The following is a 16,504-nucleotide window of genomic DNA, read 5'->3' as shown; positions in this document are numbered from 1 at the left end:
GTAAAAAAAAATACTCCTTGGAATGAGCTGTTTTAACATGTGTTGTTGTCTATGCGTTATCTCTTGATTTGCTTGGCAAGACATGTGTGCAGAAACCCATTTACTTGTGAATTAAGAATTAATCAATTTCCATTATTCTTAAAGCTGATGGGAAGGAAAGGCCTTTTCCAGATTTATGCAGTATGCCTAGTCTGAATGTGAAAGTAACTTGAACGTGTTGCCTTGGCTTGGACGCAATACTCAAATTTAGCTCTTCGGTTGCAGTTTTGAGATCCAATCGTGATTGTATTTTAAATTTTAATGTGGTTACATTTCACTGTGAAAAGGTAAAATCTTGTAGAACTTGATGAGATAGTACAGCTGTATAAGGAACAAAAGTGGAAGAAATGAACTCTGAACATATATTCACCGGAATGAGATGAGCAACGGGGTGTGGAAAAGGAAAAAAGAAAACTGATTACAGCTTATCACTTTTGCATTGCAAGAAGGTACATTTCTCATTGCATTAGTATCTGAGCAAGGGTAAAGAAAAAAAAGGAAAAAGAATCAGCAAGATCACCACCCCATGGGGTAAAAAATTGAAGAAGTGGAGGGGAAGAACGACGGATCACCGCGGGCCCAATCATTGCGTGCACCGCGACCTCATAAATCTGAGCCGTCGGTTCTTGATATCGAACTCCCACAGGTGCTCCTGCTGCAGGATGTTGCCGATGACGGACACCCCGGGCCACTCCCCCTCCTGCACGCCGATGCACTTCACGCCGGGCGCCGCGTCGATCACGTAGCTCTTGGCCGGCGGCTGCAGGCGCGCCGCCCCCGCGAGGTGGAAGGCCAGGTCCGGCACGGGCACGGCCAGGTCCTCGCCCGTCGACGGCGACGTCCAGTTGTAGCAGTACTCGAACGGGTCCATGGCCACCCGGGGCAGCCCGGCGAGCTTCTTGCTCAGCGCCGCCGCCACGACCCGGTACGCCGGGCTGGCCAGCACCGTGAGGCTCGTGCCCGAGTCGAGGATGGTGCCGCCGCCCTTCTCGATGTCCCAGACGAGGCGCGGGATCCGGAGGAGCTCCCCGTCGACGGAGATGCCGTTGACGGTGACGGCGTAGAACGGGCGCAGCCGGTGGTCGAGCAGCAGCGGCGTCTGCCTGGCGCCGGGCACCGCCGCCGCCGGCGCCCCCGCGCAGGCGGTCCTGGCGGCGGCCGGCGACAGGGCCGGGTTGCGGCCGAAGGTGAGGTAGCTGGTGGCGTTCCGCGAGGCGAGGTGGTCGACGAGGCAGTAGGAGAAGCGCCCGCCGAAGCGGCCTGCGGCGCGGGACGCGAAGGAGATGTTGCTGTAGCCGAGGCTGAGCACGCCGTCGGAGGCCACGAAGCTGTCGCCGGTGTAGGAGGTGGTGCAGCCCAGCACGACGCCCCGCAGCTTGGCCCGCCGCTGCCTCCTCCTGCTGCTGCTGGCCGCCGCCGCGCCGCGCCCCGACAGCGAGATGGTCGCCGAGTCGGTGCCCACCGTGCCGCGCGCCGCCGACCCGTCCTTGTACCTGCGAGGCGTTTACGTGGCGGTCAGCCGCCGCATGCAATGGGCAGGCACATGGCGCGATTCGAGGATCGATCGAACTCTTCTCTTCTAGCCGCCACTTCTATCTTATCTCGGTGAATCCTCATCTGCTCCGACTATAAACAAAGATTTTTTTTCTTATTTGCAAATTGCAGCTAAAAAATTACTTGGTTTAGCTGCGTGTACGCCTATCGAAACATCTCCTGAATGCATGCTAGCACTACAAGGTTTGACCAAGAACAAAAGCTGTACAATTTTCCAACAACAAAAACTGCACACAGTACCGTTCGTACGTATCTGTGCGGCATGCAGTATCCTGCTATCAACTTGCGCCAGGGCCATGGCTGATTGGCTGGCTTGCAAGCTACTACTGCCTGCTCTCGCGTTCAGCAGGTGCAGGCCCTCTCGAGCCCAATCATTAAAACGGCAGGAACAAGGAGAGAGGTGCTCGCGTGTCTTTTTTTTTTTTAAACGGACGCTCGCTTGTCTTTTCATTTCACGAACTGTGTCTGTGTGAGGGCAAAGGATCCAAGAAATGGAAGGACCATCTGTGTGGTCTCAGCGCCAGCCAGATTTAGCAGCCTTACACTGCTTATCTCGGCAGAGCGACAGCGATCGACGGCAACCATCCATCGTAGCCGCTCGATCATACCACTGAACGCCAAGTTTTTTTTTGCTCACTAGCACAGTGCATTTGAACTGGAGGATCAGGTAAACAATCCGGCCAGCCACAAGGAGCTTTGACTGGCGGGAAGATAACGTGGCCCGGGCATGCTCCGGCCAGCCTGATCGGTGACGCTTGGCGCCCTCCCTGTTTCCCCAAGTACATGGGTACATGGTATTTTGCCGAAACAGGGCACCCTGTGCTACCGGTAGGTACTAGACTACTAGTGGTGGCAGATAAGGCAACGATGCTAATGAAATCGAAGCAGCATCGACATATCGAAGGAAAAAAAAACATTTTTTTCAGACGGCAGGCCGGCACTTGATTGTCGATGATGATCAGGTCAGGTGCAAAGCTTGGCAGGCAGAGGAACATGACGAGACCAGGATGTCCTGGCCACGCAGATGCGGCGAGACATCTTGCTGTGCACTCCACATGAACCCCCCAACGAACCCGTGGAATCCCGAAGCGTTTTGTACCGGCGCTGCAGGCAGGGCAGCGGCTTGGCTGGCTGTTTGGCGGGCGGGCGGGCGCCATGGCGAATTGGCGAGGGTTTTGGGCAAGGGCAATGGCAATGGCGGCAGCGAGAAGCGAAAACTAGAAGGGGGATAAAAAAAATCTGGTCGCAGATGCGGCCGAGATATTTCCACTGACCCCCCTTGTGTGCCTAGGAATATGTTCAATGTCCTGACAAGCTGAAACGGCCGCCGATGGCGCGGGGATGGAGTACGCCCCAATCCGCCGCGCACATGACGGAGCAGGCGCGGAGCGTGGCTACTGCGGCGGGCGGCGGCAGGCAGGCACGCTGCCGCTGCCACCCCGCCATGTTCGCGGCGCCACTCGCTCGCTCGCCTCCCTGCGGCGCCGGTGGTGGCAGGACACGGCAGGCAGGTCGGCACCAGCAAGCGCCAAGGCCAGACACGAACGCCTCTCCGCAAACGGCCAGCGCTCGGCGACCTCCCGCGAACAGGGGCAGGTCAGGCAGCAGCGAGCCAGCGACACATCATCGATGCCCACGAGATGCGCACCCCCGCCCGCCATGGGCGTCCTTTTCTGGAGCTAGGATCCAGCGCACATGCGCGCGCGCGTGCACGTAACATGACGCTTATCGCTATCGGGACGCCGAGGCGCGCCTCTGAGATCGATCGATCGGGGTGAGGAGGTCGGCGTCGGCATGGCGTCAGCCGTCAGGGTCATTGCTTGCCCGGGGGTTCCTCTGCTTTGGAGTCCCTCTGCTTTCTGGTGAGAAGGGCGCTGGAGGCACGACGGCTCCGTGCCTCGCCGTCGCCGCGCCTCCGTGACTGGAAAAGAAGGGATGGCAAGAAGCATTGGACCTGCTTGCTCAGTGCAACGAAATCGTCGTCCACCCCACCCCCACCGAATCCCCTCGAAACTGGCCGGAGTCGTGATCAGCAAGAAGGCTCGGCTCCGGCTGGCATCGCGTGACACTGACCCGCCCCAATCACAAGAAGAGCACAGTGCTACAGTGGCATCCTGCCGCGGCGAGGCGCTGGCGAGGCGGAAGCTGTGCCGCATTGAACACGCGCCCCCCGATGCCCACCCCGGGCTGCCTCGCCGTTGCCGCCGCCCCGGCCTCGCATTTGCATTCGCGAGATCTCCCGGGCGGCTCTCACTCACCCACCAACCAACAAGGCAGCCACTAATTGCTGGCTGCCGCGGCAGGAGCTGCTGCTGCTGCTGCTCCTCGCATCTCATCAATGCCAGTGCCGAATTAACCACGCACGCCCCCACACCCCCAGATCAGCCGATGATGGGTTCGACGACCCATCGACGGAGACCGCCATTAACGCCGGCAGAGGTTTAGAGGACTACTATAAGTAAAGCAACGGGGTTCAAGGCTCTGCTTATGTTACGAGGGGGAACGGAACGGATTGGATTGGATTGGATTGGAACGCGGAGCGCGTGGTGGTGGCAGGGGACTCACCGGTAGTCGTAGGCGCAGGGGCTGCCGGGGGTGGGGCAGGCGGCGAGGGAGAAGGGCAGGGACGCCGTGCAGGTGTCGGAGGAGCACGGGATGGGCGCCCACGTCCGGGAGTCGTCCGGCCGGAACACGCGCCCGTGCGGCGGCGGGGAGGAGGACGACGACGGCGCCGGGAGCGGGGAGGAGTCGGCCGGCGCCGGGAGCGGGGAGCCGTAGCCGCCGTCGAAGGCGGGCTCGCCGGCCGCGGCGGGGCGGAGGCACTTGACCCAGGTCAGGTCGCTGCCGGTGTCGGCCACGAGCAGGAACGGCTGCGCGGGCGTGCCCACGCGGAAGCGGACGAAGTACTGGCCGGTGCCCGTGTAGGCGCCCGAGGAGAGCGGCATCGCGAAGGCCTCGGACGCGGGCGCGGCCTTGCTGGGCGTGGCCCTGGCCGTGCCCGTCTCCGCGGCGCGGCGGCGCCCGGGCGAGGAGATGAACGCCATGCGCTCCCGGTCATTGCGCGCCAGCTCCGTCCAGGTCGGCTGCTCCCGGTGGATCAGTTCGAACACCGCCGAGGACTTGCTGTTGCTGCCAGCGGCGGCGGCGGCGGCGGCCAAGAACACGGCCGCCAGCAGCAGCACCAGCAGCGGCAGCGTCATTCGGCGGCCCGCCATTTGCGGGGGCGCCGCTCCGCTCCTCGGCGGCGCCGCTGGCTAGCGAGATTGGCGGCCAGCCAACCCACCCCGCGGACGCAATGCGCGCCGGCGATCGGCGTCGCGCGGTCGCACGTGGCGCAACAGCTCGCGCCCGCGCCGGCGGCGCCAATGCGCGCTCCTAGCTCCTCGCTCCTCGACGCTTAAGCAAGACGAGCTGCCATTGCGAGCGCTGCTGCTCCGGCGGCGGCGGCGGCAATGGTGGTGGTGCCGTGGTGGTCAGGCTTTGATTGTGCTCGCGTTTCGGGCTGAGTGTGCGCGCGGCCTCGGAGCGCGTATTTATCTTGCGGGGCGGAGGCGGTTCGCTAGTTCATTTTAGAGTTAATTTATTGAATGCCATTAAAATTTTCGTCAATTCTTTGAATACCACTAAATAGTATTGAAGGGATTTTTTTTCGTGTCTATGACATGTAGGATCAATGGCAATCAAAAAATTAGTTAAAATTTTGATGGCATGGAGGGAATTGGTTTTTTACTGGGCCTGGGCGCATAGGCTGTGCTGTGCAGCGGCAAGAGACCAGGGCGGGCACCTGCCGCGCTTGGCGCTGTTGGCTTGGCTGGCTCTGTGGCCGTGGCCGTGGGTGGGTGTGACGCGCCTGGTGCGGCGCCTGGTGCTTGTGCGCGCCACGCTGGCCGCCGCTGCGGGTGCTCGCTCGGCGCGGGTCAAAGCCCCCGCGAAGGTGGCCACGGCCGCGACCGTGGCCCGCCTGAAAGGCTGTTGACCGTCTTTCCGTCCGGTACGAGACGAGACTTCATCATGTGCCGCCACAATTTTAACGTGCCTACTTTTTTGGGATGAAGAGTGAGGTACACTTCGGTACACCTTGTGGTCCGTAGGTTGGTTGCTTCAATGTGCACTGTTCTTGTGATGAAGAGTGGGCGAAGAGCGCATGACGTCAGTCATATTGCAAAATAAAGTTATGAAACAACTCTTTGAATCATCGGCCCAATTTGGCCACACCGTTTTATCAAAAAGCAAAAAAATTGGCGACCCCAAAAATGAAGCAGGGGTAAGTCTTCTGACGAAAACAACCCGATGCAAAGTAGTACCGGCGATGGTGTTTGGACAGTCGTCTGAGTGGTAGACTGCGTGCGGTCAAGCTCGAGGTGACCAACCGGTGTAATGACAAGGGACAACGAGGGCCGAGCAGTATCGCAGATCGGGTCATTTCTGGTAACCACTGCTCACCTGCCCTGAGCCGATCGAGCTGCCGATGCTTCTGTTTCGGATCAAGTTGCTTGTAGCTTATGACCTGCTACCAGTGCCTTGCCTCACCTTTGTCTGGGATCGATTGGGTGTTAGGACGGTTTCCCAACTGTTGGAAACGGCGAATCCTAATGGGTGCTTAAAGTGGATGCAGATTCAGAGACATTGTCACGGTGACACTCCTGTGACATTGAGTCACAGACATGTGGGACTCATATTTTCCGGGCTCATGTGGGTTCCATATGGCAGTGACTCAATGTCACGGGAATATTACCGTGGCAATGTCGCTGAATCTCAATCCGCTTAAAGTATGTTACACGGTTACGTGATTTGCTTTAAATAAAAGAAAAATACTTCCATTTTAAATTTTAAGTTATTTCAATTTTTTTAGAGAGTCAAACTATTTTTATGTTTGACCAAAAATATAGAAAAAATTATAAAGTTTTATAGCACCAAATAGAGATGTTATGAAAGTATATTTATAGAAGAATCTAATTATACTTATTTGGTACCACAAATATTAGTATTTTATTGTATAAATTTAATCAAATTTAAAATATTTTAAGTCTTCAAAAAAATTAGAATAACTTACAATTTGAAACGGAGGGAGTATGTTACACGAGTTACTCCTACTTTTGAAGTTCATTTATCGTGCTTGTGCTGCGCTTTTTTCCCCTGCACATGGCAAACTCATTTTCAATTTCCCTTGTAATTAATTATTTATTGTCAGCTGGAGTTTCATGTAGTAGACCAGAAAGAAACAACAATAAGCATCCGAGCATTATCCAAAGTTAATGCTTCCCCCCGATAACGTGTCATCACCAGTAGATGCGTGTAAGGCGCTGCAGCATGATCACTTCATCATTTCGCTACATGTACATCTCCCCATCAACGCAATTTGTGGGTTTTTGTCACTTACGACCTGAACCTGACCCGCTCCAAATTAGAACAAAACGGGTTGATGTCACATTCTTGCGGCACGCACGCACGCCAGACCAAAAGATGTGACTGCTGCGTTACTTCCAAACAGGGTTTCACTTCCCGTCCGGTAACCGCCGGTTTTCGGGATTTTTTCCGTTTCCGGTCCGGTCCGAGATGAAAAACCGGATCCGGTTTTTTATATTTTAGGCTTCTAAATCTAAAAATACAAAAGTAATTTTTTTGTGTTACTGTTCCGGTTTTGAACAGTACCACCGGTTTTTTAAACCCTGCTTCCAAAAGCTTCGAAGCAACTTCACCCACACTCCTCAGAAAGCCGTACATATGAAGCCGAAAATAGACAGCTCTACACTGTACGATCGCATCCACGGCGGCGTGTTCTTCGTTTCCCTCTTTCTTTCGCGGCTGTGCTGGCCGTGTCGGGACCAGGGTTTCACTTCCCGTCCGGTAACCGCCGGTTTTCGGGATTTTTTCCCGTTTCCGGACCCCTCCGCGTTGCCGGCACGCAACAAATGGGGGCCGGCCGGGCCAAGAATGGGTTGCAGCGCTGCCGTCTCGTTCGTTCGGATGATACGCATGCGTAGTGGAGTGGAGTGTGGAGTAGAGCCGAGGAGTGCAGGTGCGGGCCTATGCGCCATAATGTGCGCAGGCACAGGTGCCTGCCGGCTTGGGTTGTGCACTTCGATGAACCTGATTTAGGTGTCGCGTAATGAGAGAGAAGGTGTACGGCGTCACGACGGTATTCCTGTTTTTTAAAAGAAAAAAAAAGAACAATTGCAGAAGACTTCTTCCGGGGAGGGTCTGCTTGGTGCGGATCCTTGTGCCGCACTAAACGGGCTGCTCCATCAGCAGCTCCTGCGGGTGGTCTAAACGGGCTGCTCCGTCGGCAGCTTCTGCGGGTCGTTTTGGAAGAGCCGGATGAAACCCTATTTATGGGTGGACAGACGGAGCCGGTGGAGCCAGAAAATATGGCTCCGTCTGCTCCAGCTCTAGCTCCATCCTCCTAAGAAGCCCTCCCAAATGGCTCCTGTGTCTGCTTTAATTTGTACTATGATTATTGATTTTTGGCGGTGAATTTCCTCTATGCAAAGCTACAAACAAATTAAAGTCCCTGATCAGCTTATCCTGCTGCATCTATGCCCAGCTACTAGTCAGCTACTAGAAACCGTGCGAGTACCAACTGGATGCACGTAGCGGACACCTGTGCTTAAACTAGTGCTCCTAGGTCTCTCTCCGATGTAGCCTGAACCTGAAGCCTTCAACAATTATACCCCGGCCCGGCCGGGTTGGAATTTTGCCGTCGGCCACGTTCTGCTACTCCGGAGGGCTCGTCGTCGTCGTCGTCGCAGACCAGCTTGCGGCCGGCGGCGGCGCGCGCGAGATAATGTCCATTGTCCACGCCTGTGTGCGCTGTACAGCAGCAGCAACCGCCGCGGCGGGTTAGATAATGTATACGCGCGTGGTTAGGTTGGCGGCGCCCCCTAATGCCCGGCGCTGAACGCGGCGGCGCACCGCTCCGGGCAGCCGCGCGTAAGCCACATGCACGACACGAGCCGTAGCCCTCTGGCCCAAATGATCGCCGGCAAAAGTCGTCGCTCTCCCTGCCTGAGCGAGCGTTTTCGGCTCCGCGGAAGGTTGAACATGGTTAACGTACGTACGAGCACCCGTTCGTTGGCTTGGCTGGCTCGACGGACCTGCGGTGATTAATTAACTAACTAGGAGTAATTAAGCCAACTAACTCGAGCAGGTCAACGCGTTTCGTTCGGGGCGGGCGCGTACGCGTGTAAGGGAATGTACGAATTGAAGAGCGCAGGCGGGAGGACGACGACCTGGTTGGTTAGCATGTCCAGCTCCGTGCTCTGTACTTACTAGAGTCCGTGATCATCAATGTTATCGTGACAGCACTTAGCTAGAGGGGTGGTCCTGTCGTGTGGATTCGTACATGCCGTTGACCGCCCCCCTCATACTTATTAAGCGTACTGTGCGATCGATATCGTCGTATTAATCTGCTCCATCATCCAGGAGAGCAGAGCCTGCCTCTGGATCCGGAGCGAATTACTAATTCCATCATCAGTACCAAAATATTATGGTGATTACCAAAATACACCTCCATCTTGTTCATATGTAGATGATTTTCTTTCTCTGTTCTATCCTATGAGTAATGCAAAAGTATTATTGGTAATGGAGAGAAAATATTTAAGGTACGAGAGATGATCTGCCGAAGATGCTCTAATATTAGAGGGAATGCGACGTCTAGAGTGGCTTTCGGGATGTCCAGGGGAAGATCGAGGAGGTATTTTCTCAAAAAAAAAAAGATCGAGGAGGGAAACGTACGCATGCAGAAATCGTCATGGCAATGGCTGACGCAGCGCGGCCGGAGGTGGGAAAACAGAAGAAGCCAGCGGCACGCAGCCCTTTGTGTGTACGCACACGACCAGCGCAAGCAAGCTGGATTATTGAAATGTGAAGCGCAGTAGTGGCGTCGATTAATGACAAAAAGGGCGTCCTCGTCACGGTCACACGGGGATCGTGTCATCCCAGCCCCCCGCACCACCCAGCAACGCGCGTCATGCATGGGCCTCTTCCTCCACCGCCGGTTCCAACCGCGGCGGCCGAGGCCGGCGGGGGCCTCCGGCGCGGCGGGGCGTTGGTCCGCGAGGCATCGATGTGCCGGAGCTCGCACGCGCGGCGCGGGTCCGGGGGCGGTTTGGCTCTCTGGCTGGTTGCCCATGTGCCGCGGGCGCGCGAGGGCCAGCCACCCAGACCCAGGCTGCCGGCGCCCGGCGCCGGCGGGGATGTCCCTCTCCCTCGGCATCGGCAGCACCACCGCACGCAGCAGGCCCTCGAGCAGCGCCTCAGGCCACGGGCGCGCCTCGGGACTTGTGCTCCCCCCTCTGGCCCTCTCGTCCTCATGGCTGCTGGGGTTCGGGACGCCAGCACGGGACTGGTGACCCCCTTGCCGGGCTGTCTGTTTCCCTGTCGCGCTGTCGGGGCTCAAATTCACAAGCTCGTTGTGCTCCGCGGACCCGTACTCCGGCGTGTCCATCCGGCTCGTTCCGCAGCTCTCGGTTCTCTCTGCCACATCATTATCGTCGCGCGCATGGCGGATTCTACTCCTCAACAAGAGTACGTGCATGACCTCATGACCCTCAGGCCATGGATAGAGGGGCTCACATGATCCAAGCCCTCACACAAGGCCGTCAGATAAACAAACGCATCATCCATCCAGCGTGCAATCAGTGCGAGCCAATACGACCGTGCATGTTCACGAGACGCGACGCCACCCTACTGATTGGCCCGGAACAGTCAGCGGTTGCTACGTCCAAATCATTTAGACCCCCCCCCCCCCCCCCCCCAACCGCACAACTCCGATTCTGGCTACCAACTGTATTCCATGCCCAAGCCGAACGGGAGGATGACGGATGACGGGGGAGTAACATGAGTCCGGGCGCGGGCGGCGGCGTCCGAATCCCAGTTCCTACGCGGGAACGGGATCATGCCGGTCGGGAGTCTCGGGACACGATAAAAGCGACGTCTCGGAGGGGGACTGGGAGGCTTGAAATTTGTCCGCAGCTGCGTGTTGGGGATCGAGTTTTTTTTCTTTTCTTTTGAGCGGGGGAGGAAGCCAAGCGAAGCAAGGCCACATCGTGTTTAAATGTTTTGTAAAAAAATTTTTGCGATAGAATCTTACTAATTTGAAGTACTAAATGAATTCTATTTACATAACTTTTTGTACAGATGGGTTGTAAATCGCGAGACGAATCTAATGATGCTAATTAATCCATAATTAATTAATAATTAGCGGATGGTACTGTAGCATTACTGTTGCAAATCATGGATTACGTAGGCTCATTAGATTCGTCTCGCGATTTACAGCCCATCTATGCAAAAAATTTTGTAAATAGACTTCATTTAGTACTCCATGTATGTATCGAAACATTCAATGTAACGTTTTTTTTGTGTTTACGTCTCAGGCTGTGTTTAGATCCCTAGAAACTGGGTAGAAAATGTCACATCGGACACTGTAGCACACTGTAGCACTTTTCGTTTGTTTGCGGTAAATATTGTCCTACCATGACTTAACTAGGGTTCAAAAAATTCGTCTCGCAACGTACATCAAAACTATGCAATTAGTTTTTTTATTTAACTATATTTAGTACTCCATGTATGAGTCATTTGTTATATTTAATGTTTCAATGTGATGAAAAATTTGGAAAATTTGGAGAAGTTTGGGAATCTAAACACACCCTCAGTCAAATATGCTGTCACGTCACATGGCTGCTGGGACGGACGCGGACCCCAGGGGATCGGAGAGCGTGGTGCCCATTGGTGCCCTGGGCTCCAGCTCACCGTCCATCGACCGTGGCGCGTCAGGGGGCGCAGGGTGTGACACCACCACATGCGTGTTCGGTGCTGCCCCAGAGCCCATCCACAGGGAGGAGTAGAGTAGCGCGCGAAGCCTCTACGAATTCTGCAGACAGGTTAAGGGTCTTCCGAATTCCAATCATGAGTAACCGGTGCTTCTCCTACTATGATCTGCATTGCATTCAGCCAATCAAAAGGATTCCGTGACCTCTATTATTTTCTTTCATTTGTAGGTTAGGCTTAGAGGCATCACCAGAGGTTGCACGTCTGCCTTGCGAGTCTGCGGTGATCATACACAAATCCGAGCATCCCTGGTGATATGCTGAAGCTGACTGACATTGCTTCACCTTTCTCGGGGCGGCAGACGGAGGATGTCTGCATAGAGGATTGCTTTTTCTTTTTTGATTGTCACGGAGGATTGCTTGTACTGCAATGTTACAGCAAGCTGTCGCAGCAGCAGGCGCAGCTCGTCGCCGTTCGGCCAGCGGTGGAGCCTTCGCTTCAAGACTCGAGAGACATCCAACTTTGCCAACAACCGCAGAGAACGTACATGCTCACCTCAGAATTCAGAAGAGAACTGCTCAGCAAGGGACTTTTACAGCTGCATACCACTTCATCCGCTCCGGATTATCTGTGTTACGAAACTGACATTTAGCCTCGAAACAGGGAATTCAAGGTTGAGATGGGTTAGCAATTGGTGATTTTTAGAAGCCACTTGGAAGTACATGTACTTTCATAAAGTTTGATGTATGCTCCGTTGGATCCATATTGACATCTATTTGACGCATTGAAAGGAGACTATTTCTAGTCAGAGCTGTGATTGGAAGGAGCCTCGCAGAAGGCTTCCCCACCTCCACCGTGGGCCGTATATGAGCTGGCATTGCTCCCTTGCCTCTACTGCCATCGCCCGGCTCCATTGTCGTCCCACTAGCCAAGCTCCCCTACCTCCACCGCTGCCCGCCGGCTCTGGCGCCTACGCCGCCACCCTCCAACTCCGCCGCGCACGCTCCTCCTCCTCCAACTCTGGCCAACCCCCACCCCCCTCCCCCCCGCGCCACCAATCCTCCTAGCCCGCCATCCGCCACCGCCTTGGCGGGCGGCACCCGCACCTCGCCGCCATCTTAACCGACCCACCACAGGTCTGGCAACCTACCAACGATCCTCTATAAGTCCGACTGCTCAGGATCCCGACAACCTAGGTACCTAACCCGGCAAGCCCGAAACCCTAAACCGGCAGTGCGACGGGTGTCGGCGAGGGAGGCTCCTCCAGACCACCAGCAAGCCTTCTACGACCGCATTAGCGTGTGACCTCTAACATTGGCGCACGGAAAGGGCCATGCCAAAGACAACTGTTTGATTTTTTTTTATTTTTAACCTTTTTTTATTAATATTTTAAATTTAACCCGTATTGATTTTTATTTACAAGGCGTAACCCGTTTGGTCGCGCCACTTGCACCGGTGCGACAGTTAGCCACTGTCGCGCCAGTGCATGTGGCGCGACAGGGTGGCCACGCTAGCGGCCCAAGCCAGCGCTGCACCACGGGGGCGATGACGTGGCCGTCCCTGTCGCGCCGTATGCACTGGCGCGACAAGGCCAATGTCCTGGGCCCGCGCATGCCCCTTCTCCCCCACCCTCCCTTTCTTTCCCTCCTCCTCCCCGACCACAGCTCCTCCAGGGGTCCGCCGCCGACCCCCGGATCCCCCCCCCCAAATCCGGCGTTTTGAGGGGGGAAACGCTCTCCACCATTCTCCGAAGGTATTGCTCCCATTTTCTCTTCCTTTAACCGTGTGCATTATTAGTTATTGGTGGTTTTTTATGATTAGGGTTAGGTTCTTGATTTGAGAAATAGTAGTGTTGTTGTTAGTATAACTATGATTGGAGGTTTAGGTGATACGAAGATGGTACTCTGCTCGCGATTTTGTCGTGATGAATTACTTGCATGACTCGATTAATATAATTTGTAGGATTGAGTAGTGGAAAGGTTAATATGAGTTACATGCAATTTTATTCCATAGTTTTATGAATGTACATATTATATTTTGCATGCTGGTATATTGTCAATAATTTGCATATACTTTGTTTCCTCAAGTATTACGTTTATTTCACATGGCAATGGAATTTATGTAGCTACAGTAGACATGGCAATGAGCAATGCCCGGTACAAGCTGCTTGGTGGTGGACAGTACCCATCCGAGTGTGATGAGGATGCCCCAGTCCCTCCTGCCCTTCCAGTTCCATTCTGTCGGTGTGAACCGGGCAATCAGTTGGCAGTAGCGAAGCAATCGAGGCATCCCAAAACCGCCGGTAGAGCGTTCTACATATGCAAGTGGAATGATTTAATGAATTCTTGCCACTGCTTTTTCTTTCAGTGGATCGATGGTCCGGATAAGTTCGACCATAGAATCCGGCTGTTCCCTTATTATCCCTCAGAGTCATGGCCATACAATGAGTTTAGACGAAGGGTGCCTCCGCCACCAAATCCACCACCGATGACAGAGGAAGAGAAGCAAGAAGCTGCTATATATCGTGTGAACAATCTTCCCAAATGTCATTGCGGTGTTCTTGCCAAGCTTCAAAGGCCTAATATTGGTGTCCCTCCAAAGTTCACTCCCTTTTTTAGATGCTCGCTAAAGACTAGTGTAAGTGTCATGTAACGTAGCATTGATTCTATAATTTTGCTGTAATTATGTGGCTAATGTTATGTGCCATGCAGGATGGATGGCCGGCAAGTGACTTCAACGAGTATATTTATGGTCCGAGATCTCATTGGCCCACAGAAGAGGAAGTGCGAGATTTTGAGAGTGGGAAGAAGCCATGGCTATGTACAACTACTCCTAGTCTTCGATGCAAGTGTGGTATTCTGCCCACAAAAGGCGTAGTTCCTTTTGAGCTTGGCTACGGGTATTACTGTGGCAATAGCTACGGAGAGTATTGGGTTCATATATTAACCAGAAAGTTGAAACTCTTTATGATTCTGTGATTGTGCTAGTACTTGATATATTAACATTTTTGAATATTTGGCTCTGAATAATTTTTTAGGAGGAAAGGACATGTGATTGGGAGTGGTTCGAAGGCCGGTATGAGCTAATGTTGCAATTGGGCAGAACAAAAGAGCCTTGAAAATCTTGAGACACTTTAAATAGAAAACTGAAGATAAGGAAGGATTACCAAGTTACTTTGCCCCTTGAGTCATTTCTATCAGGGCCTGTACTCCAAGACCTACGGCGTGAGTATGGAAAGAAGGCAGCAGAAAAGGCAACTCTTGAGGATTGCATTGTTTATTGGAGGAGGAACCGAAGCAAGTACCCACGGCCCCTCACTGGCAGGGAGCTTTTGGCAAATTATGAGAAGAAGAAGGAGGAGGAGGAGATGGAGAGGCAGAGGTTAAGGGAGGAAAGAGCGAAGAAAGGTTTTACTATTGATCCGGAAGCTAAATACCCAAAGGGTTCATGGGAAGAATATTTTCAGAAATTGGAGGCTAACAAGAGGATGGAAGAAATGGAAAAGATGGGGGAGTTAGCTCAGAGGCTCAGATGGAGGCAATGCAGGCCCTAGTTGCCGATCTGCCACACAAGGTGTCCAACGTTGAGAAGGATGTGCCATCCGCGAGCATGGAGGTTTTGGGTGTTAGAGCTACTCAAATGGAGGCAATGAAGGCACTTGTAGGAGATTTACCTGCCCAGGATCACCAGTCCGACAGGAAAGAAAAAGCAGTTGACATTCCTAATTGGGTGGGCAATGAAGATGATGATTGGGGTGAGGACGAGTTGCTTGCAGACTGCGACTCGGATTAGGATGTATCGTATTCATTCTATGTTATTTGTTTAATGGACTTTGTTTGAGTTTCAGACTGTAATTTCGCGTACAAGACTTATGTGTTAGAGACTTTAGTTAAGTATCTCGTTTGTGTAATGGACTATATTGTTTGTGTAATGGACTTTGTATGGTTGTTAAATTAGGACTATATTTTATTTCATTCGTGATGCAATGCAGGGTGATCTCGAATTTGTGAACTACAACTTTTAGATTTAATATTGCATGATAGATGGATACAGATATCATAATTGAGGATTACAACTTAGATGGGTACATAATTTAGAATTGCATCGAAAAGTACATGACACCTTCAACATTGAGAGAGATTACTAGAACGATACATGATGTTCCAAAAGCGAATATAGAATAGTAGATGCGCTTAGTGTCAACTAGAGAACTAGAACGATAGATGACACCTATAAGATTGTTGCATTGCAAATAGAGATGCATCTTCTCTAACCATAATAGTTTCGCCGTCCCGAAACTGTCGGTGGCATGAAGCGCCGCGTCAAGTTATTGGCACGCTCCTGGCGCAGCTCTTCTTCCAGTTGAGTGATGCGCTCGGCCATCGTCGACTTCTCCGCCTCAATGTTGTTGAGGCGATGGGCATGTTCTTGATTCTCATGTAAAAGTTGGTTGATTTGATCATGCTTCATATTGATCTCTATGCCCTTTTGCTGGTTCAGTACGTGCAGGTGACGTATGTATTCTTGGACATGAAATTCCATAGGGCCATCAATCCAATAAGTAAACCCACAATCACTAGTCTACATTCAATTACAAAGAGTTAGATGTTAACATTTCATCATAAATTTACATACAAGAAATAGGTGAAACATATGAAAACCTCATAGTAAGGGCAACGGAAGAACCGTCTTCCGGCATCACCAAAATGCTCGTAGACCTGTACAACAGCATTATCTCCATGGTGGCATGGCGGCCAGAATTCTACTGGAAGGGCATTGTGCGCACCGTAGAATACTCTGGTTCTCACTTCTAAGTTTGGGTGCAGAGAAGGCGGATCGATCAGCCCTTGCATCCATGACATGGTTTGTCTTTGTTTTGGTTTTGCTGGCTGCTTACAATATTCAGCGTGAACGACATGGCCGAGATATTTATATATTAAACCTAGGACACACCTCGATCCTGGCATGGTGGACATTACTGAAAAGGCTATCTGTAGCTGTAGTAGATATGATGCATGACTGAAAAGGCTATTACTAGTAGTGCACTGTAACGTCCCGCCTCCCCGAGGCCGGGCCCACTTACATCTGGCAGCTTAACTAGGACACAGACTATCCTCACAAACCAACACATGTTTTTTCTGCA

At 53.0% G+C, this 16,504-nt stretch overlaps 1 protein-coding gene across 1 annotated transcript; it reads right to left on the bottom strand.

Moving 5' to 3' along the window:
- Nucleotides 1-321: 321 nt before the first annotated feature.
- On the bottom strand, nucleotides 322-5,081 carry LOC120707613 (aspartic proteinase NANA, chloroplast-like). The gene is made up of 2 exons (XM_039992542.1): nucleotides 4,159-5,081; nucleotides 322-1,532 (listed from the first exon to the last, which is right to left on the bottom strand). Exons 1-2 carry the CDS (start codon nucleotides 4,806-4,808, stop codon nucleotides 623-625), a joined length of 1,560 nt encoding a protein of 519 aa, XP_039848476.1. The 5' UTR covers nucleotides 4,809-5,081; the 3' UTR covers nucleotides 322-622.
- Between the last annotated feature and the right edge of the window lie 11,423 nt (nucleotides 5,082-16,504).

Source organism: Panicum virgatum, chromosome 5K (assembly GCF_016808335.1).
Source record: "Panicum virgatum strain AP13 chromosome 5K, P.virgatum_v5, whole genome shotgun sequence".
Lineage (NCBI taxonomy): Eukaryota > Viridiplantae > Streptophyta > Magnoliopsida > Poales > Poaceae > Panicum > Panicum virgatum.
Note: the sequence above shows the minus strand (reverse complement) of the source record. Positions and strands in the feature narration are given on the sequence as shown.

What these genes read in the sequence shown, in the direction of transcription:
- LOC120707613 (XM_039992542.1), bottom strand. Translation starts at nt 4,808, where the DNA reads ATGGCGGGCCGCCGAATGACGCTGCCGCTGCTGGTGCTGCTGCTGGCG. An exon ending in CCCTGCGCCTACGACTACCG is followed by an intron (nt 1,533 to 4,158) that starts GTGAGTCCCCTG and finishes AACGCCTCGCAG; the next exon opens with GTACAAGGACGGGTCGGCGG.